Source organism: Camelus bactrianus, chromosome 3 (assembly GCF_048773025.1).
Source record: "Camelus bactrianus isolate YW-2024 breed Bactrian camel chromosome 3, ASM4877302v1, whole genome shotgun sequence".
Classification (NCBI taxonomy): Eukaryota; Metazoa; Chordata; class Mammalia; order Artiodactyla; family Camelidae; genus Camelus; species Camelus bactrianus.
The window spans coordinates 116,142,619-116,168,466 of NC_133541.1; the positions used below are offsets into that span (position 1 = coordinate 116,142,619).

Sequence of the window (25,848 nt, forward strand, 5' to 3'; positions counted from 1 at the left end):
TCATGTATATATTAGTACTTATTTCATGCCTTAATATTCCCTTACTACTGGTGAACTATGATCCTGAAAGTATTAAGAATGTTAAGCCTTTAAGTCAATATTACTCTGGTGCTTCTCCCAAGTCCAGCGTATGAGCAGAATTAAATAGTTGGGAGCTTTCAGATGTATATTGCTGGAAATTATCAGATATTTGATCTTGGTGTTTAAGATATATGGATCCCTTCACTAGATTAAGCTTTTGGAGATAGAGTAACAGTCATAATCAACTGTACCATTTTTCCTTTATTAATTTATGCATTTAGGTCATTTTAAAGCAATGAATTTTTGGGCATGAGCCAAAAACCCCATCTGTCAAGATTTTCAATTTGTCTTACATATTTATATATATTGGTCACCAAGTTATGTGACCTTGAATATATAACTGAGCCCTATTACATATCAAAAGAAACTGAGTGAATATGGTGGTTTTCCATTTTGTCAGTGTCATACAGCTGATTACTGGATTAAAGTAATTTGATAAAAATAATAATAATGTTTACATCCAGGGAAGGTGATATGATATGAGACAGACTTAGTAGGGTATTTTTTCCAATTTTTAATTTTGATAATTCTTCCCAAATTTATAAAATTTTGCTCAGTTTAGCTTTACAAAACACAACTGAGTAATTTTATATTTCATCATAGTTTGGAATGTTAATTATTAAACTAGGAAATGTGGGACAAAAAATGTTTTGTAAAAAGTAAAGTTCTGGTATAAGAGGAGAATAGCCAATGACACACACTAAAGACATAATTGTGGATAAGTTGGGTTTTACATGTGTGTGTGTGTGTGTGTGTGTATGTGTGTTGTGGTGTAAAGAATTAGGCTGAGGCTTTTACAAAATTATATGAGATAGGATTAACCATGAATAATTAGGAAAAATAAAAATACGATGGAGGCAGTAATTTAGACAATTGAAGAAAGAACATTGATGGTATGAGGTCTATTTTTCTTTTTTTGGCAGGCATACAAAATACATTTCCTCCATGCCATTAACATCAGCTTCCACGTACGTTATTATTAAAAATATCTCTTTTTTCCAATCTGGCAAATTGGCTGAGACGCCAATGCTTTTCTCCTTTTCTTTCACGTGTTCAGCCTCAGCCTGGATTGCAGGCCCAAGCCCTGTGACCTGATCACCTGTCATTTGGCCTTCATCCATATAGTGATGCTCCTCACTGTACTGTTTGGTTGTCTCCACGCCTGTTTGAGTCACTGCATTTTCAGAATGACTTGAAATGTAAGGTATTTTTCTTTGTGAACAGAGTTACGAGGGGCCTTTCCATTGGTACCACCTGCCTCCTGAGTGTGTTCCAGGCCATCACCATCAGCCCCAACACTTCCTGGTTTGTGAGATTTAAACAGAAATCCACAAGTTGCATCATCCACGTTTTCTTCTTCCTATGGCCCCTTAATTTGTCTCTCAGTAGTAACTTGATCTTCTCCACTGTTGCATCTTACAATCTGACCCAGGCCAATCTACTGAATGTCAGTAAATACTGCTCACTTTCTGCCAAAGACTCCATCATCAGGAGACTGTTCTTCATTCTGACAATATTCAGAGATGCCTCCTTTGTAGGAATCATGCTGCTTGCAAGTGTATACATGGTGATTCTGTTGTTCAGACATCACAGGAGATCCCAGCATCTTCACAGCACCCACCTTTCCCCAAGAGCCTCCCCAGAGAAGAAGGCCACCCGGACCATTCTACTGCTGGTAATTTTCTTTGTGGTCATGTACTGCGTGACCTTTATCACCTCATTCTCCTCAGTCCTGTTGTGGGCATATGACCCAGTATTTCTGGGTATCCTGAGACTTGTGATCAATGCTTATGCTGTGGTCAGTCCTTTGGTGCTACCCAGTTCTGATAAAAGGGTAACCAATATTCTACTAAACATGCAAGGAAGTGCCACCGATTTATAGAAAAATTTTCTGCAAAATAAATTGTTTTGCCCACTGGTTTAAATAAATCAACACACAATTTGCTATTTAATTATGTAAAATGTGTGGAATTACACTTTTCATATATTTAAATAGTTTTGAAACCAGTGTTGACAAAGATTATTTTGTTCCTTTGGTTCAATATTCACCATTATTTGATATCCCCAAATAAAAGTAACTTACCTTCCATTTTCATTTCTTTTTTTTTTTTTTTCTTTTTTAATGGAGGTACTGGGGATTGAACCTGGGACCTTGTGCATGCGAGGAACACACTCTACCCTTGAACTATACCTCCCCCCATTTTGATTTTCAGAACTTCACTAAAGAAAAATTTTCTTCCTTCTTGAATTAAATTCTGAAGATGTCTTATATGTAAATAAATATCTCACTGTTTTTACTTTAGGAAGTATTTCATTTTACTCTTATTTATTAAAAGTGCTTTATCTAAGCATTCATTTCTAGCTTAAATAATAATTTATCCTAGCACTCAGTATCTTTTTCCCTGTGATCTGGCTGTATATAGGCTGTGGGCATTTTTCTCTCAACTTTGTGGGTTGTCTCTTTCTCTCTCATTGCCTTTATGTTTTCTCCTTTTTTTGATATTATGTGGTTTGACGATTATTTATTTTTAGTGTTTTTCTTTGTCTCTTTTTTGACACAGTTCAATTATGAATGCAAGGATTCCAGTCTGAGTATTTTCTATAAATATTGAAACTCCATTTACTTTGATAATTTTCCTTTATTCTTTTAATATATTCTTTTGAAACAATTAGGTGTTCTATATGTCTTTATATCCTAGTATTAAAATATATATACATATATTAGTGTTTTCTATCATTTTACCTCTTTTACTGTATTTACCTATATTCTTTCTGCTAAATATTTTAGCTCACTAATCATTTCTTCAGCTCAGCCTTATTTAATATTTAGCCCATATGTGGTATGCTGAGTCAATTTATTATATTTTAACTGCCTACTTTCTATTTGTATATCTTCCAGATACACCTTGGCAAGACTATAATGTCTTTCTCTTTCCATAATAGTTTGATTTCTTATTTTTCCCATTTATTTTATCATTTTAATCATAATTCCAATTTTATCATTTTAATCATAATTCCAATACCTGAAGTTTATGTGACATTAAATTTCTTCTGACCCTTCATCCTGGTAGCTTATTTCCTTGTGTAACACATAATGTATAATTTGGTTCTCATATTTGGAAAAGATATCTCATTTGAGCTGTCTCCAGTCTGTTTATTTCTTCGTTTATTACAATTCCTCTGGGAGCAAGTTGAACAATCCATAGGCGTTTGATGCCCTTGCAATCAGCCAGTATCTGAAGGAAGTATTTTGTCCTATATTGATTACTCCTTGAGATCATTTTCTTGATTTACACCTGTATCTGAGAACTCTTCCTTTCAACTCTATTTGGCATTATAAGAAAACTTGTAAGTTCTTGAGGAATTTTTAGACAATATAGTATTTTTCTCTTGTTTGCAGGGGGCAGGGCTGGCATGCGGGCAATTCCAGGGCAGTGGCCTCCAGAACTCAGCTTGCTTTATAGCATGTCCTACCCCCACATGTGATTCGTGGCTTCCATCTGAGTGTTGCTTGCGGTGATGAGGGGTACTTATAAATGTAAGGGTACTGATTATTTGATGACATTGAAAACTATTGCTATTTAGGCATGATAAAGGTATTGTGACTAGTATTTTGTACAAGAGCCCTTGTCTTTGATAGCTGTGTACTGATGACAGGATGTGGGGAAAGGATAGGGGTCTAGAGACCACAGGTTGTCCATGAGTTCCTAATTGTTGAAGTTGGTTCAGGTAAATGGGAATTCTTTATTCTATTCTCTCTACTTTAGTATGTGTTCACATTCTTTTTTATTTTTATAATTAAAAAAAGTAAAACCAACTGATTTCTTTATAAAAAAAAAGAATATATAGTACTTTTTGTAAAAGCACACATATCCAGTGTATGTATGAGCAAAATATTTCATACAGACATTTTGTGGCAAACAACGTTATCTCAAGAGAAGTCCCAACTTTCTTCATTTAGAACATCTATCCCCAATATAATAATAATTGGCAGATTTTTTTATAATAATTCTAACAGTGAAAATTTATTTTATGTTTTGCACAAATTTCTGAAAATGTTATTTTGGAGATCGGTAGCCATACTTTTGAGGAAACTAGAAGAATTCAGGATCCAGTCTAGCTTACAGGTGTATAACAAAACCTCAGAGACAATGTACAGGACTAGAATCTACATAATTTTTCTCTCACAGGAGAGAAGGGCCTGGAGTTGGTGACCTAGTATCAATCTAACCCAGTCCATGACCAGCTTATCCTAACATGGGAGTCTTTGAGTTGGGTGGCAAGCGCCCTAACAATTTTTAAATGCTCAATCTGTGTGCCTGCCAATTTTTCAGCTGTTGGCTTACAATGTGCCAACATTCTAATTAGCAATAGCCGTTACTACATCCAGTCCAGCTTAAGTCAGTCCCATTCTGGGCCCAGTCTGGTTTTAAGTTAGACCCAGTCCAACTCCAGCCCTTAAGCAACAGCAATTCCCAGTGTGGAATCTGAGGAGAGTGGGGAGAGAATTTTGGGAGAAATTGCAGTCAGATGGGGACCTGTGGAAGGTCAGTTAGGCCAGGAGTTTGACTCAAAGAGAGCAGAGCTCAGAACCAAGAGGAACTTACTGATGGCCCTCAGAAACAGCGAGAAAGAGAACTCATAGTTTTCTCTGTGCCTGTTTTTCATTGCCCCTGAAGCCATCAGAAGTTCACTTTGGATCTCTATACTGCCGCCAAATCTGTTAGAAAACAAAATTCAACTGAGTAAAAGTTTAAAATCTTATTGGCTTTCTTGAACAATTCATGAATTGAGCAACGTCTCATAGCCAGTGGAAAACAGCTCTAAGGAGCTGCACAAAATGTAAAGAATTTATAGGCAGAAGCAGGAAGGAAAAGAATTGTTTAAGGTTTAGGTCACTGGTTACCTATCAAGGATTACCTCACTAGTGCTCACCAGGTAATTCTAGATTGACTGATTAAAGATTACATTCCTAGGAGACATTGAATCTGCAGTTAGATTAGGTATTAAGTCTTGGTTTGGTACCATGGGTTCAGCACAAGTGACTCCATTTTGGTCCCGTTGTCTCTTTTCTAACACCACAAAACAACTAAAACAAAACTCAGCTAAATTGTTTGCCTTTTTATAGTAAGGACTTCTTTAATCCAGTGACTTGTACCTTATTTCAATAAGGCCTCACCAGAATTGCCTTTAATATCCAAATTCCAAAACACAGTCTGTTCAAGGCAAACTTGATTTTTTCTAACATGCATCTCAGAACTTTTCCAGATTCTGCTCATTGCCTATATCCAAAACTACTTCCACATGTTTATGTATTCATTACAGCAACACTCCACTTCTCAGCACTCAAACGTGTTAATTTGATTGGACTACTGTAACAAAATACCACATATTGGGAGGCTTAAAAAAAACCCAGAAATTAACTTTCTCTTATTTCTGGAAGCGGGACGCCTAAGATTAAGGTTTTGGAAGATCTGGTTTCTTCTGAGCCCTCTCTGCTTGCCTTGCAGATGGCTTTTTCTCTTTATTTCTGGTGTCTCTTCCTCATCTTTTTAAAATTGATGTACAGTTAATTTACAATATTGTTAATGTCAGATGTATACTATAGTGATTCAATATTTTTATAATATTCCACGTAAAGGTATTATAAATTGTTAACCATGCTCCCTATGCTATAAAATATATCCTTGTAGTTTACTTATTTTATACAGAGTAGTTTGAACTACTTGATTCCGTACCTCTGTTTGCTCCCCCTTCTCCCCCTCCCCACTGGTAACCATATCTGTGAATCTGTTTCTGTTTTGTTATATTTATTCATTTATTTTATTTTCTAGATTCCACATATAAGTGATAACAAATAGTCCATGTCTTTCTTTGTCTGGCTTATTTCACTAAGTTTAATACCCTCAGCTTCATTTATGTTGTTGCAAATGGCAAAATTTTTTATTTTTTAGAGCTAAGTGATATTCTAATGTATGTAGATATAAATATATCTCTCTATATATGATCTATCTATCATCACATCTTCTTTCTCCAGTCATCTGTTGATGGACACTTAAGATGTTTCCATATCTTAGCTATAGAAAATAATGCTGCTATGAACACTGGGGTACAATATGTGACTCTTTGTTTTTCTCTTGCTGCCTTTAGAATTCTATCTTAAACTTTTGCCATTTTAATTATGATATGTCTTGGTGTGAGTCTGTTTGAGTTCATCTTGTTTGGAACTCTTCTGTGAATCCCGTACCTGGATATCTGTTTCTTTCTTCAGGTTTGGGAATTTTTCAGCCATAATTTTATCAAATACAATTTCTACTGCTTTATCTCTTTCTTCTCCTTCTGAGATCCTTTTAATACAAATGATAGTATGCCTGATTTTGTGCCAGAAGTCCCTTAAATTGTCCTCGTTTATTAAAAATTTGTTTTTCTCTTTCCTGTTTTGTTTGGGTGATTTTCATTACTCAATCTTACAAACCACTTTTGCATTCTTCTATATCGCCCAGTTTGTTGTTAATTCCTTCTAATGTGTTTTTCATTTCAGTTTTTGTATTCATCAGCTCTGAGTAGCTCTTTTAAAATATATTTTAGCTCCTGGTTAAGATTCTTACTGTGTTCTTCTTTTCTTTTCCCAAGTTCAACTAACATTCTTATTACTAATGCTTTGAACTCTATCTGGTAAATTATCTCTCTTTTATTAATTGTTCTTTCAGGGTTTTTTCTTGTTCTTTCATTTAAAACAATTTCCTCTGTCTTCTCATTTTGTTTAATTTTCTTTCTCTCTTTGTAAACAGCTACCTATCCTGGTCTTGAAGGAGTGTCTTTGTGTGGGAGTGTTCCTGTGCAGTGTGCTTGTGGCCAGTGACTGTGGTGGGAGAGCTGGATCTGAAGTGAGTATGAGTTGAGTCTTCCCCCTGGGTTTTCTGGCAACTGTCACCTTGGGGTTGGTGAGGTTGGAGAAGGAGTGGCTAGATCCAGGCCAAGTGTGACTAGGAGTGTCTCCTCTGCTCAGTGGCTGTCACTGTCTTATCAGGGGTGGGGTCAGGTGCCAAGGTGTTGGAGAAGAATCCCTGAGGATTGTATCTGATTTGGTTCTGCTCCCTCTAGTATGCCATCCTCCTGGAAACAGCACATTTGCCAGAGGTGAGCAGCACTAGAGCAACAGTGCCCAGAGCTGGTATCCAGTATAGGTTGAGGTGCACAATGGGATGGTCCTGGCACACCAGTCAGAGCTCCAGATAGTTCCCAATTTACTGTCTCCACCTGCAAAAGCTATGGCTACCCTTGTTCAGATGCAGTGTCATGTCTGAGCCAGCTCTGTTCCCCCTGGTGTGCACTCTCCCCGGTAATCACAGCGTCACCCTAGTGGGCGCTGCACCAGAGCTGGAGGGACCGGAGTGGGCATTTGTCAGAAGCCAGGACATATGCTGGGGCAGTCGTGGGACACAGGCCAAGCCCCAGGTATTTTCAATCTGCTTCCTCCGTCTTGTTTCTAGGAGTATGCAATCATGTGTGTGCATTCCTCATGCGTGGTGCTTCAGTTTTTTACAGCCCTCCTGAAAGTCCCACTGGTTTTCAAACCAGTTAAGGGAATTTATCTTCCAGGTGTTAGACCTCAGGGTTGGGGTGCCAGATATGTGATTTGATCCTCTCACTCCCCAGGGAGAATCTTTGAGCCATTGACATCCTTCATTTTCTGGGTCCCCTTCTTGGGGCACAGGTCTCTAATTTATTACTTTTTGCTTCCTACCTGATTTATGTGGATCTTTCCCTTCCTACCTGACTTTGTGTGATGAAGGAATTTGAACATGATATAAAGAAATGGAAATATATCCCCTACTCTTGAATTAAAAGAATTGATATTGTTAAAATGGCCATACTGCACAAAGCAATCTGCAGATTTAATGCAATCCCAATCAAAACATACATGATGTTGTTCACAGGACTAGAAAAAAATGATCCTAAAATTTATATGGAATCACAAAATAGCCAGAATTGCCAAAGCAATCCTGAAGAAAAAGAACGAATCTGAAGGCATAACCCTCACAGACTTCAGACAATACTACAAAAGTACAGGAATCAAAACAGCATCATATTGGCACAAAACAGAAATACAGATCAATGGGACAGAATAGAGAGCCCAGAAATAAACCCACAAACTTTTGGTCAATTAATCTTTGACAAAGGAGGCAAGAATATACAATGGAGAAAAGACAGTCTCCTTTTTATTGTTTGTTTGTTTTTTAAGACAGTCTCTTTGACAAATGGTGTTGGGAAAGTTGGACAGCCATATGTAAATCAGTGAAGTTAGAACACTCTTTCACACCATACACAAACATAAACTCAGAATGGTGCAGGCACCTACGTATAACACATGACACTATAAAATCCTAGAAGAGAACATAGGCAAAACATTCTTGGACAAAAATTGTAGCAGTATTTTCTTAGGTAAGCCTCCCAAGGTGAAATAAATAAAAGCAAAAGTAAACAAATGGTATCCAATTAAACCTAAAAGCTTGTTTACAGCAAGGGAAACCATCAAATTAACAAAAGGACAACCTAAAAAATGGGAGAAAATAGTTGTAAATGATGCAATTGACCAGGGGTTAATATCCAAAATATACGAACAGGTCATACAAGTCAATATCAGGAAACAACCCAGTTAAAATATGGGCAGAAAACACAAAGACATCTCTCCAGTGAAGACATATGGATGCTGAACAGGCACATGAAAAGATGTTCAACATTGCTAATTATTAGAGAAGTGCAAATCAAAACCACACTGAAGTATCACTTAACACTGGTCAGAATTGATGTCATCAGAAAGTTCGCAAATAATAGGGAGTTCTGGTCAAGATAGCAGAGAAGTAGGACCACGAGCTCGCCTCTCCTTGCAACTACAGCAAAACCACAACTGACCGTTGACAACCATCAAAGATAAAAAGACTGGAACCTAGCAAAAAGATTTTCTTCAACCCTAAAAAAAAAAGAGGGAACCACAGGAGGACGGTAGGAGGGGTGTGCTCGCAATAAAATCAGACCCTGTACCTCCTGGGTGGGCAACCTACAAGCTGAAGAATAATTAAGTCGCAGAGCCCCTCCCACAGGAGTGAGAGTTCTGGGCCCCACATCAGTCTCCCCAGCCTGGGGTTCTGGCTTTGGGAGGACGAGACCCCAGGACATCTGATTTTGAAGGCCAGTGTGGCTTTACTCCAGGAGCCCCATGGGGCTGGGGGAAACAGACTTTCTTCTCTTGAGAAGTGCACACAGAATCTCATGTGCACCAGGTCCAAGGGCAGAGGCAGTGATTTCATAGGAACCTGGACCAGACCTGCCTGCTGGGTTTGGAAGGTCTCCTGGGGAGGTAGGGGTGGCTGCGGCTCACCCTGGGGACATAAAAGCTGGTGGCAGACCTTCTGGGAGTGTTCATCTACATCAGCTTTCCTGGAGGCTGACATCTTGACTGGATTAATACCAAGACTCAGCCCCACCCAACAGCCTGTAGGCTTAAAGACTGGGACGCCTCAGGCCGGACAACATACTGGGTGGGAACACAGCCTCACCCATCAGCCGACTTCCTGAGCCACAAATGCCTCTAGGCTGGGCCCTACCCACCAGAGGACCAGCACCAAGCTTCACCCAGCAGTGGGCAGACATTTTTTCCTTCAGCCAGAAAATCTGCATAAGTCTCTTGTCCAGCCTCATCCACCAGGGGGCAGATACCAAAAATAAGAAAACAAACAATCCCAAAGCCTGAGGAAGGAATCCATAAACACAGGCCAGACACTGCCCTGGTACTGGCTGGACCCTGGTCCTTGGATGGCAAAGCAGGTGTGTATTTCTATACACTAACCACAACCATACAAACAACAAGAACTTATTGTATAGCACAGGAATCTATATTCAATATCTTGTAATAATCTCTAATGGAAAATAATCTAAATATATATATATTTTATATGTATATGTAACTGAATCACTTGGCTGTACACCTGAAACTAACATAATATTGTAAATCAACTATACTTCAATAAAAAGAAAGTCTAGCACACACACACACACACAAAGAGTAGAAGTTTAATGTTCTCATCAAAACACAACAAATTCTAATTACTTTAAGTGAATAATGTGTTGACTTACCTTATTATGATAAACATTTTGCAATATATATGTGTATCAAATTATCATATCGTACACCTTAAATTTACACAATGTTATATGTCAATTATATCTCAATAATACTAGAAAAAAAGATAATTGAATAGACTGACACACAAATGTACACATATATAGCAACTTTAGGGTCATTGTTTATTTTACCAAAATACAGACATTCATTATAATGTTTCCCCCACAAACCTTGTCTTCTTCCCCGCAAAACTCCTTCTGGATATCTTTCTAATTATATTGTGTATTTTTAACTCATTCTTTACAATAGCTTTGTAATAGCTCTTTCCGTCATATGGATGAACCACAATTTATTCAGCCATTGTCACATTGGTTGTTGCCAGTCTTTGAGAAAAAAATTCCACAAAAATACATGCAAGTACATATGTTAACTATTGATACTTTTATTTCATTTATTTTGGAAAATTCCCAGAAGGAGAATTCCTGAAAAGAATGTAAAACACAATTTAATTTTAATAAATTGGATTCCAAAAAAGCCATAATAGGAACATTATTACCAGCAACGCTCATAAATGCCATTTTCCACACATCTTATCGACCAATAGATTTTAGTGTGCTTTTTGATGAGCTGAGGGGTGGTAAACTACATATACTATAATTTAAATTTTTTCCTGTGGGGCACAACTTTTGCAATATATTTCACCCATAAAGTTTTATTATGACTCATATGGGCTGATATCAGGACTATTTACATATTTACAGAAAACGAAAGAAAAAACTCTGCATCAAACCTTAGGCCTTATTACTGAGACTCTTACTGCACTACCCATGAACTTAGGACTCTTGCCAAAAAACTTCTACCCAAGTCAAGCAGGGAGAATGGGGTCAACATATTGAGTTTTCTAGGGCATTTGAAAGGAAAAAAAAAATGTGATGTTATCATTGCCCCTGATAAAAACCAATTCTTTTTCACATATCAGTCACATGTGTCTTTCCTAGGATGTTGGTGTTTCTAACAATGGGAATGAACAAGATCTAAAGCACTAATAATACCAAATAAGGCTGAGCCTCAAGGACACTGAAAGATGTCTAAATATTTCAGGTATAAAAAGAAGATTGGAACTTTTTCTATGCTTATGAACTGGTTTCAAGAACAGCAGTTAAATTGATCCATTTTGGAAACAAATGATTAGAAACTGATTGCAAAAATGCTCCTCACAAAGTATTTATGATCGAATTAATATTATCAGTTGAATTCCACAATATGGGGTGCCTACAGAGCTACAGCAAAGTTCCTCACACTGGAAAATGCAACTGTGGATGCTCCTGGAATCTTTGTTCTTGATCTTCCAGATTATTATTCTCCACCTTGACATTTATGTTTTCCATTTAGAGACTGGATGTTTCCTCAGGACTTTCTGAAAAGCTCCAACCACATCTTTATTTCTCAGGCTGTAGATGAGTGGATTGAGCATGGGTGTGAGGACAGTGCAAAATACAGACACAGCCTGCTCCTGATCAGGGGAATGGGAGGAACCAGGTGTCATGTACATATAAACACATGGTCCTAGATAAAAACTTACCACTGTAAGATGGGAGGAGCAGGTGGCCAAGGCTTTGTTCCTGCCTTGGGGAGATTTCATATGAAGGACAGTGAGAAAGATGAAAGTATAGGAAGACATAATGAATCCAAAAGGGATGATGATAAATGCAATGCCCATCACAAAGACCACCACCTCATAAGTGGAAGTGTCTTTGCATGAGATCTTCATGATTGCTGGCATCTCACAAAAGAAATGGTGGATTTCTCTGGAGCCGCAGATAGGCAGATTCATGGTATAGGATGTGTGGACTGTGGAAACTAAAATGCCCCCAGTCCAAGACACTATGACCATTTGCAGACAGATCTCGTGGTTTATGATGACTGCATATCTCAAGGGGTTACAGACAGCTACATATCGGTCATAGGCCATGAGGGTCAAGAGGATACATTCAGCACCCCCAAGAGTGAAAAAGAAAAACATCTGGGTTCCACAGGCAACAATTGTGATATCCTTCCTTCCAGAGAAAAAGTTTACCATCATCTTTGGGACAGTGCTGCTGATGAGGGCCAGGTCTATGAGAGAAAGCTGGCTGAGCAGAAAGTACATTGGAGTGTGGAGCCTCAAGTCCATCCATATCAGAAGAAGCAAGATGAAGTTCCCAATTACTGTGACAAGGTAAATCAAGATGATGATGTAGATAAGGATACTGACATACTTCATATTGGGGAACAGTCCTAAGAGAGTAAAATCTGTTGTCAATGTCTTGTTTTCTTCCTCCATGGCTATGACTGTTCTGGTTGAACCAAAAGAGGAAGAAAAGGAAAATACAAGTCAAATGAAATGCTTTAAAGCCTTTAAAAATATTTTTATTGGTCAGTTATTGCTCTAGTGATGTGAGGTGAAAAATAACTCCACAAATTTCTGTGGCTTTTGACAACAAACATGTATTTTCTTGCTCCCCTATCTTTGAGGCAGGTGGGGCATTTTGCTTGAGGCTGCCAGCAAAGTACGTATATATATACTCCACCATATATATATGTCTCTTGTTCTGGGGCTTGCTCTTCTCAAGGAAGACAGCAGAAGCCAAAATGGGCAAGCAAAAATCACAAGATTTGCCCCTAAGGCCTAAACTTAGAACTGAAATCTATTACTTTCAATCACATTCCACTGACTAGAGCAAGTCACACTGAGAAGTCCAATATCAATGTGGCCAAGAAGTTAACTCCACTCACAGTGAACCATGAAAGGATGAATGAAGAAGGAACTGGAACCAATTAATATGGTCTATTATGTTTCCCAGAGTTCCTTCCACCACCATCCTCAATTTCATGGTCTTGATGCTGGGTTTTCAGATATTTCATAATTTAATTCTTAGTCTTCTGTTAAGCCCCCAAAATAAATATGGGTTTCCTATAATCATAAACTATTTTCACTATGGCAAATGCCTTGAGGTCATATGTAGCCATTTCGATATCCACGCCAAGACATGCAACAGGTAAACACATAAACTTTATTTCTTTGCAGTGCTCTGCCTGTGGATCTGGAAACTATAGATGGGTGCAAAATAGAGTGCCGTGAAATGAATCTGTCCTTCTGCTTGAATAGAATTTGGGAGGTCATTTTCTAAAATAGTACACATCAACCGAGAAACGAAGCAATATACACTGTTGCATTTTCTTTTAGATTTATTCACAGACACTTATATGAACCACATCAGGATAAATTCAGAAATAATAATCAAATCAGATTCCAGAAGCTCTAAGTCAGAAATAAGACTGTGCCTGCATTCAAGAGGAAGAATATACTCCTCCCTACAAGTTTATGGAAATCGAAAAGGAGAATTTTCTACCCTAATCACTAGTTACTCAGATTGTATTTAGGCATCAAAAACCAAAAATCAATCCACAGCAAATCTATAGGGTAGGAAAGTGCAGTTAAGGGATGGGGTGAGGGTCAATTTTTGAAAGGAAAACTCTGATTGGAACAAGAAAAGCCCATTAAAATTTCCCACTTTTCCTCCCTACCAAGTGGTACCTCCTGGTGGCACCAGTGGTGATGTGTAAATTCCTACTGAAGATGAAGATAACACTGAGGATTTACTGTTAATGCTGCTGCTTTGATGTTTACTAGGTTTACTTACCTCTGAGACCCAATACTTATGTTTTCCCACCTGCTGGCTACTAAATTTCCAGGTAGAGATTATGGAAAGCTCCTACGGACAAGGGGGCAGAAATTGAAGAAAGAACCAGATCCAAGAGGTGATTTAATTTAGTAACATCATTCTTAATGTTTGTTCAATACTAAATATTCACCCCTGGCTTCTCAAGTTGCTACAAAGAACTCTATTAAGGGGAAATATTATCCTGAAGCAAGGCAAACCAGTAGATATGATTATTGGAAGCCCAGCCAGTCTGTTCTTCATTTTACCTGTGCTCACTTAAAACCTACACACACTGGATTTTCAACACATCACGCTTGCCCCACGTAGTGGTGCTCCTGGTTACTTTTTGAGGAAGGCTTGGTGTCAGGAGATGTGAGCATTTTGGTTTCCACCTGCAGGCAGTATTTTTGAGGTCATACAGACAATTAAAAGCACACATGACAACAGCAGGTGACCCCAGGAGAATCCTTGAGGCAAATAGGAAACCACAGAGGAAGTGAGTCCCTAGACATCCATTAAAAGATTTGTTTTCCTCTGTTGCGTTGGGTTTTGCTTTCATAATAAAATCTCTCAGCAAATTAGATATAGAACAAACATGACTCAACATAATACAGGCCATATGTGACAAACCCACAGCTAATAGCATACTCAGTGGTAAAGGGTGAAAGTTTTTCCTCTAGGATCAGGAACAAGACAAGGGTGCCCACGTTCACCATTCCTATTCAATATATACTGGAAGTCCTAGCCAAGACAATCAGACAAGAAAAAGAAGTAAAAGGCATTCAAATCACAAAGGAAAACATTGTCTCTGTTTGATGATGACATAATCTTGTGTAAAGGGAATTCTAAAGACTCCAAATTAAAAAGACTTTGACTACTAAATAAATTCAGTAAAGCTTCAGGATACAAAATTAACATGCAAAACTCATTTGCATTTCTATACACTAGCAATGAACTATCTGAAAAAGAATTAAAGAAACATTCTCATTCATAATAGCATCAAAAACAGTAAGATACTTAGGAGTAAATTTAACCAAGGATTTGAAAGCTCTATGCATTAAAAAGTATAAGACATTGACAAAAGAAATTGAAGAGGACAAAAATAAATGGAACTACATCCTTTATTCATAGATTTAACATTGAGTTGATACTGTTAAAATAGCATACTACTCAAGCCATCTATATATTCAAAGAAATCCCTATCAAAATTCTAATGGCATTCTTCAAAGAAATAGAGAACACAATCCTAAAATTTGTAGGAAATCTCAAAAGACCCCGAGTAGACAAAAAAGTCTTGATATAGAAATACAGAACAATATGGAGACATTGTACTTTCTGGTTTCAAACTATATTACAATACTATAGTAATCAAAACAGTATGGCATATGTCTGGCATAAAATCAGACACATAGACCAAAGAAACAGAATCAAGATCCCAAGAATAAATCCATGCATATCTTGTCAACTAACATTTGACAAAGGAGCCAGAAATATTCAGTGGGGGAAGAATAGTATCTTTAACAAATCATGTTGGAAAAACTAGATCTCTACATGCAAAAATAAAATAAAATAAGACCCTATTTAGTTTACCATAATGTATTACACACTTGAAAGTTGTTAAAAAAGTAGATCTTAAATGTTCTTACCATAAAAAAAATAAAGGTAATTATATGACTTGATGGAAGTGTTAGCTAATGGTGGTAATAATTTCACAAATATATATGTGTATCAAATTAACACATTGTACACCTTAACTTACATAATATTATATGTCAATAAAGCTAAAAAAGAACTGATTCCAATTTTATACCACTCACAAAACTTAACTCAAAATGGTTTCAGAACTTAAACCTAAAGTTAAACCTGAAACCCTGAAATTCCTAGAGAAAAGCATAGAAAAAGGGACAGGATTGATACTTGCCATCAGTCTTGGCAACAATTTTTGGATGTGACACCAAAAGCACAAGCAACAAAAGCAAAATTTAAAGTGACTCCATCAAACTTAAAAAGCTGTACACAGCAAAAGAAACAATCAACAAAATTCAAAGACAAGCTACAGATGAGGAGAAAAATACTTGCAAAGGGTTTAATACCCCAAATATACAAGTTTCCTTTGATGTGTGAAAATAGAGCATTCCTGTGAAACCTTTGGCAAGCCAAAATGGCATAAAGGGAAAAGTAGCCCTCACTTTCTGAAAGTTTGTGTTATGCCACGTTTCTTGTACAAAAGACCAGCGTTAGTATACGTTTTCACTAACTGAAAGAAATACAAAAAGGATTTTCACTTTTATGGAAAAAACCATTACTCTACTCATGTATAAGGAACTTTAACAACTCGATAGCAAGAAAACAAACAGTCTGATTAAAAAATGGGCAGAGGAACTGATTAGATGTTTTTCCAAAAGAAGACATGCATGTTGTCCACAAACATACAAAAAGGTGATCTGTATCACTAATCATTAGGAAAATGCAAATCAAAACCACAATGAGGTCTTATCTTACACCTGCCAAGATGGCTATTATCAAAAGGACAAGAGAGAACAAATGCTGTCAAGGGTGTGAAGAAAAGTAGACTGTTGGTGGAATGTAAACTGGTACAGCACTATGGAAAACAGTATGGTGACTCCCGAAAGCATAAAATTAGAATTACCATATGATCCAGCAGTCCTACTTCTGGTTATATATCCAAAGAAGATGAAGTCATTCTATTGAAGAGACATCTCCACTCCACGTTTATTGTAACGTTATTCACAATGGCCAAGATACGGGAACAGTCAGCTGTGTTACTTTTACATTGCCGTTTAGCAAATTAGCATGAACTTAGCAGTTTAAAATTACTCCAATTGATTAATAGTTTGTGGTCAGGAGTCAAGAACGTTTTAGTTGGGTCCTACAAAATCTGAAATCACGGTGTTGTCTAGCTAGGTACTCAGGATCCCTGATATATTTGGAGGCATTATTTTGTCTTCTTGCTCTCAGTTCTAAGGATTTTCTCTTGGTTCCTTAGCATTTGGTTCCTGCATAACATGGTAGCTAGCTGTCTGAGGGCTAGCAGAAGGACCTCTGGTGCTGCCGTTTTCCTCTTTGAAGGATGTTCCTAACAATAACAAGCCACCCAGGACGCTCTCCCTTTTGCTTCACATTAAAATCAACAAATTAGGTACATTAATAGAAACAAAAAACCCCACTTGTCAAGAAATGCTTTCCTACCAGATTTAAGACGTAAATGCATACAACAGTATAATCTGTGAAAACAACAAATAAAGGGGGAAGACTAGAGCTATAAAAGAGCAGAATAATTTAATATTGTCAAAACTGAAGCGTGCTTTAAAGTATAGCTTTTATTATTATTATTTAGCTATGGAAGATCAACAGATTAGGAGACAGTTGTCATTGAAAAAACAGTATGTCATACACAGAGATACCATGAGAAGTGGCCAAGCCATGTCACAGGGGGACCACTCAGGAAAGCAGGAAAGCACTGGTGTCAGTCAGGAGGTACAATGAGCAAGGGGAAAATGTAGGCAAGACGTTTATTGTGGTTTCTGTGAGAAGAAAAGGATAAACCAGGATGAGCGAGCTTAGATTTGGCAAGCTGGGATAATTTCACAGGTTGTGGGATGTAGGAGCTATTCTACTTGTCTGGTATCTGGCCCTAGGATGATTCAAGCAGGTGGATTGTGTATCAGAACGCAAGAGCCCAAAAAGGAGGGAGATGGGGTAAAGTAAAAGGCATTCAATGAGCTCTGGATAGGCTGATTTCTGTTTGAATGGCACTCCCCCAGGAAAACTGTGTACTTTCTTTAGAAACGGGCCAATTATCTAAAGTATCTTGTCCCACCACAATAAAATAAAATGAAAAACCATTTATGTATAAAACCTAGAAAATGCACAAATATGTGGAATTAAACAACATGCTCTTAACCGTGTGTCAAAAAAGGAAGAACAAGAAAAATCAGGAAAATAATTTCATAGGAATGAAAATGAAATAGAACGATACTTATAAATGCAGCACAAGCCATGCTTGGAGAAAATTTTGTCATTGTAAAACTCTGTATTAGAAAGAAAAACAGACCTAAAATCAATAGCATAATATTTCACTTTAAGGAACTAGAAAAAGAAGATCAAACTAAACAAAGATAGAATAAGGAAGAAAATAATAGAGATTAGAGCAGAGATAAATCTTGAAGAGAGAAAATCAACAGAATCTCATGTTGTTTCTTTAAAAGATCAACAAAATGGACAGAACTTTAACTAGACTGATTAAGAAAAGAGATGACTCAAATTACTAAATCATAAATTTAAGAGGGGACATTACTATCCACCTAAAATAAGTAAAAATAATGATAAGAGAATAGTAATGATGAATTATACAACAACAGACTAGATAACTTAGATGAAATGAACAAAACCCAAGAATGATGCAAATTATCCAAATAGTCTCACGAAGAAATAGGCAACCTGAATACACTTACAACAAGTTAGGAGACTGAATCAGTTGTCAAAACCTCCCAAGAAAGAAAAGCCCCGTACCAGATAGTGTCACTGGTGAATTCTGTCCATCATGTAAAGAAAAATTAACATCAGTTTTCTAAAACTCTTCCCAAAAATAGAAGAGGAGAAAAGACTTCCTAATTCATTCTGTAAAGCCAGAAGTATCCGGCCTAATATGGAAGCCAGACAAAGACATTAAAAGAAAAGAAATCTGTAGACCAAATCCCTTATAAATATAAATGCAGATGCCTTAACGAAATACTAGCAGACTGAATCTGGCAACATTTTTAAAAGATTATGAAACATGACCAATGGGACTTATCCCAGGAATTCAAATCTGGATGAACATACAAAAATCAATCAATGTAATACACCAGATTAACAGAATAAAGGAGGAAAAAACCCACATGATTGTCTCAATTAATGTAGTAAAAGTATTTTACAAAATCCAAAACATTTTCATAATTTAAAAAGTTAAACTAAGAATAGAAAGGAAATTCCCCAACATGATGTGGGCATTTGTAAAAAGCCTGCAGCTAACATCCTACTCAGTATTGGAAACTGAAATCTTCCCTCTGAGATCAGCAAGAGGATGCTAGTTTCACCATTTCTATTTAACATATACTGAAGCCATAACCAGAGCAAGTAGGCAGGAAAAGGAAATAACAATCATTCAAAAGGAAAAGAAGAAGTAACTTAACCCAATTCAAAGTTGGCATAATCTTATACATAGAAAATCCTAAAGAATCCACAAAAACCGTTAGACCTAATGAAGAAATTCAGTAAAGTTGCAGACAAGTTTCTTTTTACCATACAGAAATCAGTTGCATGCCTGTAGACTAGCAGTCAGCAATCCAAAAAGGAAATTAATAAAACCATTCCATTTTAAGTGTATTAAAAAAAATACCTAAAAATAAGATTCACCAAAGAAATGAAAGAGTTGTACGCTGCAGTCTACAAAACATTGCTGAAAGAAATTTGAAAAGATGTAAATAAATCAAAAGACAACCCATGTTCATGAATTAGAAGAGTTATTATTGTTAGAATGGCAGTAATACATAAATTTATAAATGCATTCAGTGCAATTGTTATTAAAATTTCAATGGTCTTTTTTGCAGAAATAGAAAAGCTGATGCTGTATTTCAAGACGACCCTCTAACAGCCTTGAGACTTTTGCCTTTATAAACCCCTTACTCTTTCTCTTCCCCAGAATACTTCGTTTTACCCAATATGTCTCCTAAATTGCAATTTCTAAGATTCCCAAATAAAATAATTTGTACCCTTCTGTGTGTGTGTGTGTGGTTGTTTTTTTTTTTTTTTTTTTTTTTGTGGTCAACATTATGGTGTCAGAAGTGAGATACAGAGCAACCTGTCCCCTCCTCCAGCACCACCACTGATTTGAGTAAGGGACCTACAAGAATTCATTGATAAGATAGCATAGAGAGCCTCCTCAGTGATCCTGGATTGTAGTGGTAACTCCTCCTACACCTGAATGCCCTGCCTTGGTAGAGGTTCTAGCTTGTTTAGATGTCCTCTATGGTGGCTTCTGTTCTCAGGACTATATTTCCTGTTTTGTCTTTGTGAGTAATTATTTTTGGAACGATGGGAAGTTCACTGTATAAGGGGAAGTCTGCAAAGCAGCTTCTTCTGGAACTTGCTTTATATACAAGACTTTGGGCCCTCATTCTGCAAGTATTAATCTCACCAGACTATAACTACCTGAGATGACTTACAATTAAATTGGCCAACTTGAGGCTCATTTGGGAATCCTAAATTAGTTTATTTGTGCACTCAGAGAAAAGCTCTGGAACAAAACAACAAGAATGGGGAACACTTTTTTAATTGAAGTATAATTGGTCTACAACACTATGTTAGTTCCAGGTGCACATCATATTGACTTGATATTTCTATACATAACACAATGATTACCATGAGAAACACATTTCAGTTGGTGTTCTGAGGCCTCCAAATGTAATAATGAATCCACTATTGCTTCCCTCAGAGAAAGCAATAATTCACAATTTTCTCAAAGGATTTCTAAATTGGAAAAATCCTCTGAGGCTTCTGAGCAGAATCTCTCTCTAGCTTCCTCTGGTCCTTCCTCTTCCTCTGAATGTCCACCACGATGCTCTTCTCTTTGCTACTCATCTCTCTCTGAACTTCCTTTTTATAATGCTGAGGTCGATCCTCCACGGAAGGTTAGCCGTACTACCCCTCCTGTAACAACTCCTTTTAAAACCAGGCATAACGCAGTTGGATGGGTGGATCTACCAATGATGTAATTTAAGTTACAAATCACAAATTTTTGCAAGACTGGAAATGCAGCTGTAGAGGAAATTCAACTTTCACCCAAAACATCCTCTGTTTATCTCAAAAGTCTTGTCACCTCTATAGGAACCCTTACCTAGACCATCTCCAAGACCTAATACTTACAAGGGGGGAAGAAAAAGAAAAGAGGCCTTTTAAAACACAAACTACTAAAAGAACCCTCTTTCCCAAGCAGCCTTCTTAAAATTGCTTGTCAAGGTTATATACATATGTTAAAAGTCTTCACAAATGCCTGAGCAAGTAGATGATTTATTCTACTGTTATTTATAAACTAGAGAGTTCTGTATCACACCAGATTCATAAGCAAAGTTTTAAAATGAAAACTTAGATCTCTGTCTGTGTCTGTCTGTCTGTCTGTATGGGTATGCATGCACATTTTATTATTATTTTTTATAATTTTGTTGATGTTTTTAATAATTTTATTTTTCTCCATGTGTATTACAAATAGTTGTGTTTCATAAAATTGTCAGCTTTTTTTTTTTTTTAAATGGAAGTACTGGGGATTGAACCGAGGAACATGCACATTTTAGATACGGCATTTTCCCACCTCTGGGAAATTATCAAGTATTATCAAAGTTAATTTGAAAATGATTTCTATTTAATTGTTTTAAAGCAAACAAGTGCCATATAAATTGAGTATACTCTCAGAAATATAATAGAAATTAACTCAAATAAATGTCAGGTTCACGTGATCTGAGAAAATATTTGGTACTAAAGAGAGTTTGAGATTGTTGTTTTAATTAATATGGACATTAGAGTTATCAACACAAAGTATAATACTTTGATTATACCTAGGTTTACTAAAAGTCAAGTAAGTTTATGTTATGTGTTAATAAAATTTGCCTCCAAGAAAAATAACTGTATAATGAGATTTTATAAGTAAATTAAATGTAATTGGTATACAAGTTTTTAGGTGAACTCTTTAAGAATAATTATGTTTTATGCTATGACTACTTAAAAATAACTTCCATAGTCTTTTGGTGACTTGAAACTTTAATATTTTGCTAAGTTAAATATTGGGAATTCATTGAGTGGCTAGATCATTTCCAAATAAGATAAAATACTGAAATAATAATTGCTAAGCAGGTCTAAATTGACCTACTTTTGTCTTATTACAGAAAAACTAAAGATATTTGGGTCTATTAGAAACCTATCTTGTACCACATTGTAAGAAAAAATTATGCTTTGAGGAAATGTCTATGTCTAGAAATAATAAAATGTATTCATAAGTTTGCCAATCCAAAAAAATATATATAACGAACAGTTCACAATTGCTTGCTTCTTAGTTTTTACTATAAATTAAGGTTTCTAAGAGTTAAAAATCCTAATTAATATATGTAATTAAAGCTGCTAATATTAATAAGGATAATATCTTTGTGTGTAAGGAATTTTTTAAAAGTATAAGGAAAGGAAATGCATTTGTTAAGGGAAAAGAATTTTCTTCCTAAAGCTGGTTATTTCTAAATGGGAAGGAAAACAAAGTACAAATAAAATGGATATATAAAGTTGTACAAGGTTTGTGAAAAAGAGAATCTTTATAAAGGAATTTTATGTGTTGTCAGGACTAGCTAAACCTGGAATACATTAAATTAAGTAAATGAGTTTTAACATCAAAAGTAACCTGGTGTAAAATTAAAATTAGCTTTTTCTCTCTGTTCAAAGGAAGAAGTTTTCTTAGATTATTGTTCTGGTCTTAATGAGAAACTGTAATCAAAGGTTTTCTTTACCTTTAGGTAATATGCCTAGGTAGAAAAAAAATCTTCTGTCTTGTCAGAATACTTGTGTTCTGTATTGTTTTATCAGGTCTTTGATTACTTAAGTAAACCTAGTCCTCTTGATATTAAAAGAGTTAAGTTTTTCTTAGAACCATATAACCTTCTATGTTTGTGAAGTCTTTGCCATTTTGGTTGTTTCACAGTGACCTGTGATTCTATCTAAGTGTTTTTAAAACTTTTAGGTATTTTAACAAATTTCCAAGAATCTTAATGCTAAATGAAGAATTTTTGACTTACAAGTAACTTTGAGATATGAGCTATTTCACAGGGCCCCTGATATATCTCAAGATCTGTTCTCTCTCCTTACAGAAAGAAAGATGTTAAAGTAACTAGACTTGATCTGTTAAGTTACATGGGAAGCATTGTCAAATAAAAGCAAACAAGCCTTCTTCATGTTGTGTCTGTATACAGGTATATGTTACAGTATTTCAGAAAGTGTGTGCGATCAGGAATCCGGTATGTCCTGGTATAATGTTATTATTTATAATTCTACTTATTATTTTAAAGTAGTTTGTCCCAGAAATAACCAAACTGCCTTGTCAATTCCGTTACAATGAACTCTCGGATCTTCAATAATGAAAAATTTTGTCTTCTGTCATTTACAGAGAGTCATTGTTTTGCTCCGATGCTTTTACAAATATGTTTTAAATTCAGTAAGATTCATGAAAAGGACACTTACTCTAGAGTACAGGTTTCTGATAAACTTTTGGATCATACCATTGAACTGGTTAAGAATTTATAGAACTCTAACAGAGAAACTGATGGCTTCATAAAACTGCTAACAGAAGATCAAGATCAAGAACAAATTGCATGGAACTGAATAAACTGATGAGGACAGAATAATTTGTATGACGTTTTGTTTTAAGCATTGCTGGTTCTTTTGTGTTTTGCTCTTCCAGATTTAAGGAAACCTTTTCTCTCAAGCTATCTATGACATGCAGTAATTTGATAAAGCAGACCTTTGTAAACAAAGATAAAACATCTATCTTTTTCTTCCTGCCTATTCCTCTAGAATTTGGAAACTCTTAATAAGTGTTCTTATTTTCATGGCAATAGAGTTATTTGCATAAGCTCTTTAAGAATCTGTTCTCTTTATAACAGGACACAGTTGGAAACAATGGTTATAATACCAAGGCTTTGGCTGGTGCGTCATATTTCACTGAGACATGCATTAACTCACATACGATCAGTCAGCTTTAAGGAACAAAGATTGACTTTATGGAGTCAATAAAGACCCTTGAAAAGTCATCCTGGTATCTTGCTTACAGGGTTCCCAGCAGCTAAACCAGGTGAGTAAGGAAAGTCACTTTATGGCAGGTGCAGGAACTCCCAAGATATTGTGGGAACCTAAAGAAGACAGGAATTCTCCCAAATCTATAGTTATTGCAGGTAAAGTCTGATGGCAATTGTTGGCTTGGCTTTCCTGGCCTCGAGAGGCCTTTAAAAGTTCAATCTGAGATTCCTTGGGAAAAGTTCTAATGAAGTAAATTTAAAAGAGCCTATATGATTAATTCCTATTCTTGTTACACTTATGTAAATTATCAGGCCAAGTTTATTGAAACTAGACTAATTTTTGAATCATATTAGTCTTAATTTGGGTATATTTGGTACAAATGATGGTGATTTTAGAGAGAAAAAATATTTTTCAGTAATATAACTTTGTGGATATGAGATTCTGTGCTCATAATTATCTCTGAGGTTTTGGTATTTACCTGAAAACTGGAATAGGTCCTGAATTCTAGTTTCCTCCAATACCTGTCTAGGACAATCCAAACTAATATTTCCAATTTTTTCTCCCATCCTTTTGACTTGGAATTATTAAGAAGTAAAACTGCCCTTTTCCCAAAGCCATTCATGCCAAAAATAGGACATGACATAAAAATCAGAGAAATCACTGTAACAAACAGCTCATATATAGAGACAGTCTTCATGCTGTATGAGTCACTCAGAAATTTTTCCTAAACACCCAGTGACATTATCGGAGACATTTCAAATGGCAAGAGATGCTTTGACCCTAGAAAGCTTCTTCAGTTGGCTTCCCTCTGGACTTGGTACCCTATTGTGATCCAGATTGCAACTAGCTACATTGATTATTGTTTGAATTTGTTCCCTCTTTGCTGTCTTTAAACTGTTTATTCTTTGTGTCTCTCACTGCTGTGCTGTGACATCCTCCACAGGAATAATGATGGGTTGGTGTCTAGAGAGAACTGACCACTCCTGTAAGCTTCCTCCTTATGAAGATCATTAATTCCTCCTATTTCGAACACCACCTAAGACTCACTTCCTAGATGGCTCCTTGCTGCCCAAATGTGGCCAAAAGCTCTCTAAAAGCATACCTCTTTCTTCCTCCGTGGGACATGACTCTCTGATAATGAGCCTTCCCAGCATCAAGGAAGTGGACGCCAATACAAAATAACTAAATGGTTTATCGCCAATGCTTTCCAAAGAAAGGTCTCAGTGAAAAGGGAGAAATGTGGGGGGGAAATGGGGTCACTGTTGCTAAGAGAGCTCTCTACAACGGAGCTGGGAGGAAGCACCTGGGCTGTTGCACTGACCTCCTCAGGAGGGAAGGGCCTTCCCCAAAGGAGATGAGCTCTGGTTCAGGGACGAGGAGGCTGTCTGGCTTCAGACAAGCTTTTGTCTTCGGCTTCTTCCCAAGTGGCCAGCAAAAAAAAGTAACTTGTTTTCCTCTGCCTCTTAAAACCCAACTCTAAAAAAAAAAAACCTCACCTCCACCCAAAAGAGTGACAAAAAATAAAACTCATGTGTTCCATGATCTCAGATTATCCCTCCTAATGGGGCAGTGAACACAGGCATCTCAAGCTAATGATTTTAGCACTTTTCTAAGTATGGGAAGATGCAAGAATCTGGGCTCAGTGAAATTATGCCTTAGATATGCATCTTAACATACAGGGCCAGTGTCCAAAGCACATAGTTCTTCCTGTTTTTCTCTATCCTGAATTCCCTTCAGGGTGCACAGTAGGAGGGTGGAGCTGCAGTAGCTGGCGGCTTGACCCTTGTTTTGCAGAATAACGGGCAAGATGCTTTGTTTACTGGAATGGTGGGCAACACTCCTGGTCCACAGCGGACACCCGGTTGGTGTCAGAGAATCGGTGTCAGGATGGCAGCAGGCTCTTCTCAGCACCTGAACAAGCTGGTTTCCAAGCCCCTGTTCCACTAGGAGTCCAGTCTCTCTTGGGAGGGCAGAAGTGATGAAGTGCACCTTTTACAAGATCTCATTTTGTACCCAGTCCTGAGCTGATGATGTAAACAGGTTAACGCAAGGAGGTCTTTGCCTGTGGTGGTAAGCCATGGAGAAAGCACTGAGAGAATGAACCAG

The 25,848-nt window shown here is 36.7% G+C and overlaps 1 protein-coding gene across 1 annotated transcript; it reads right to left on the reverse strand.

The window, feature by feature from the left end:
• Window positions 1–11,582: 11,582 nt before the first annotated feature.
• LOC123615437 (olfactory receptor 2T27-like) lies at window positions 11,583–12,530 on the reverse strand. Its single transcript, XM_045513093.1, has one exon. It carries the CDS (start codon window positions 12,528–12,530, stop codon window positions 11,583–11,585), a length of 948 nt encoding a protein of 315 aa, XP_045369049.1.
• Window positions 12,531–25,848: the final 13,318 nt, after the last annotated feature.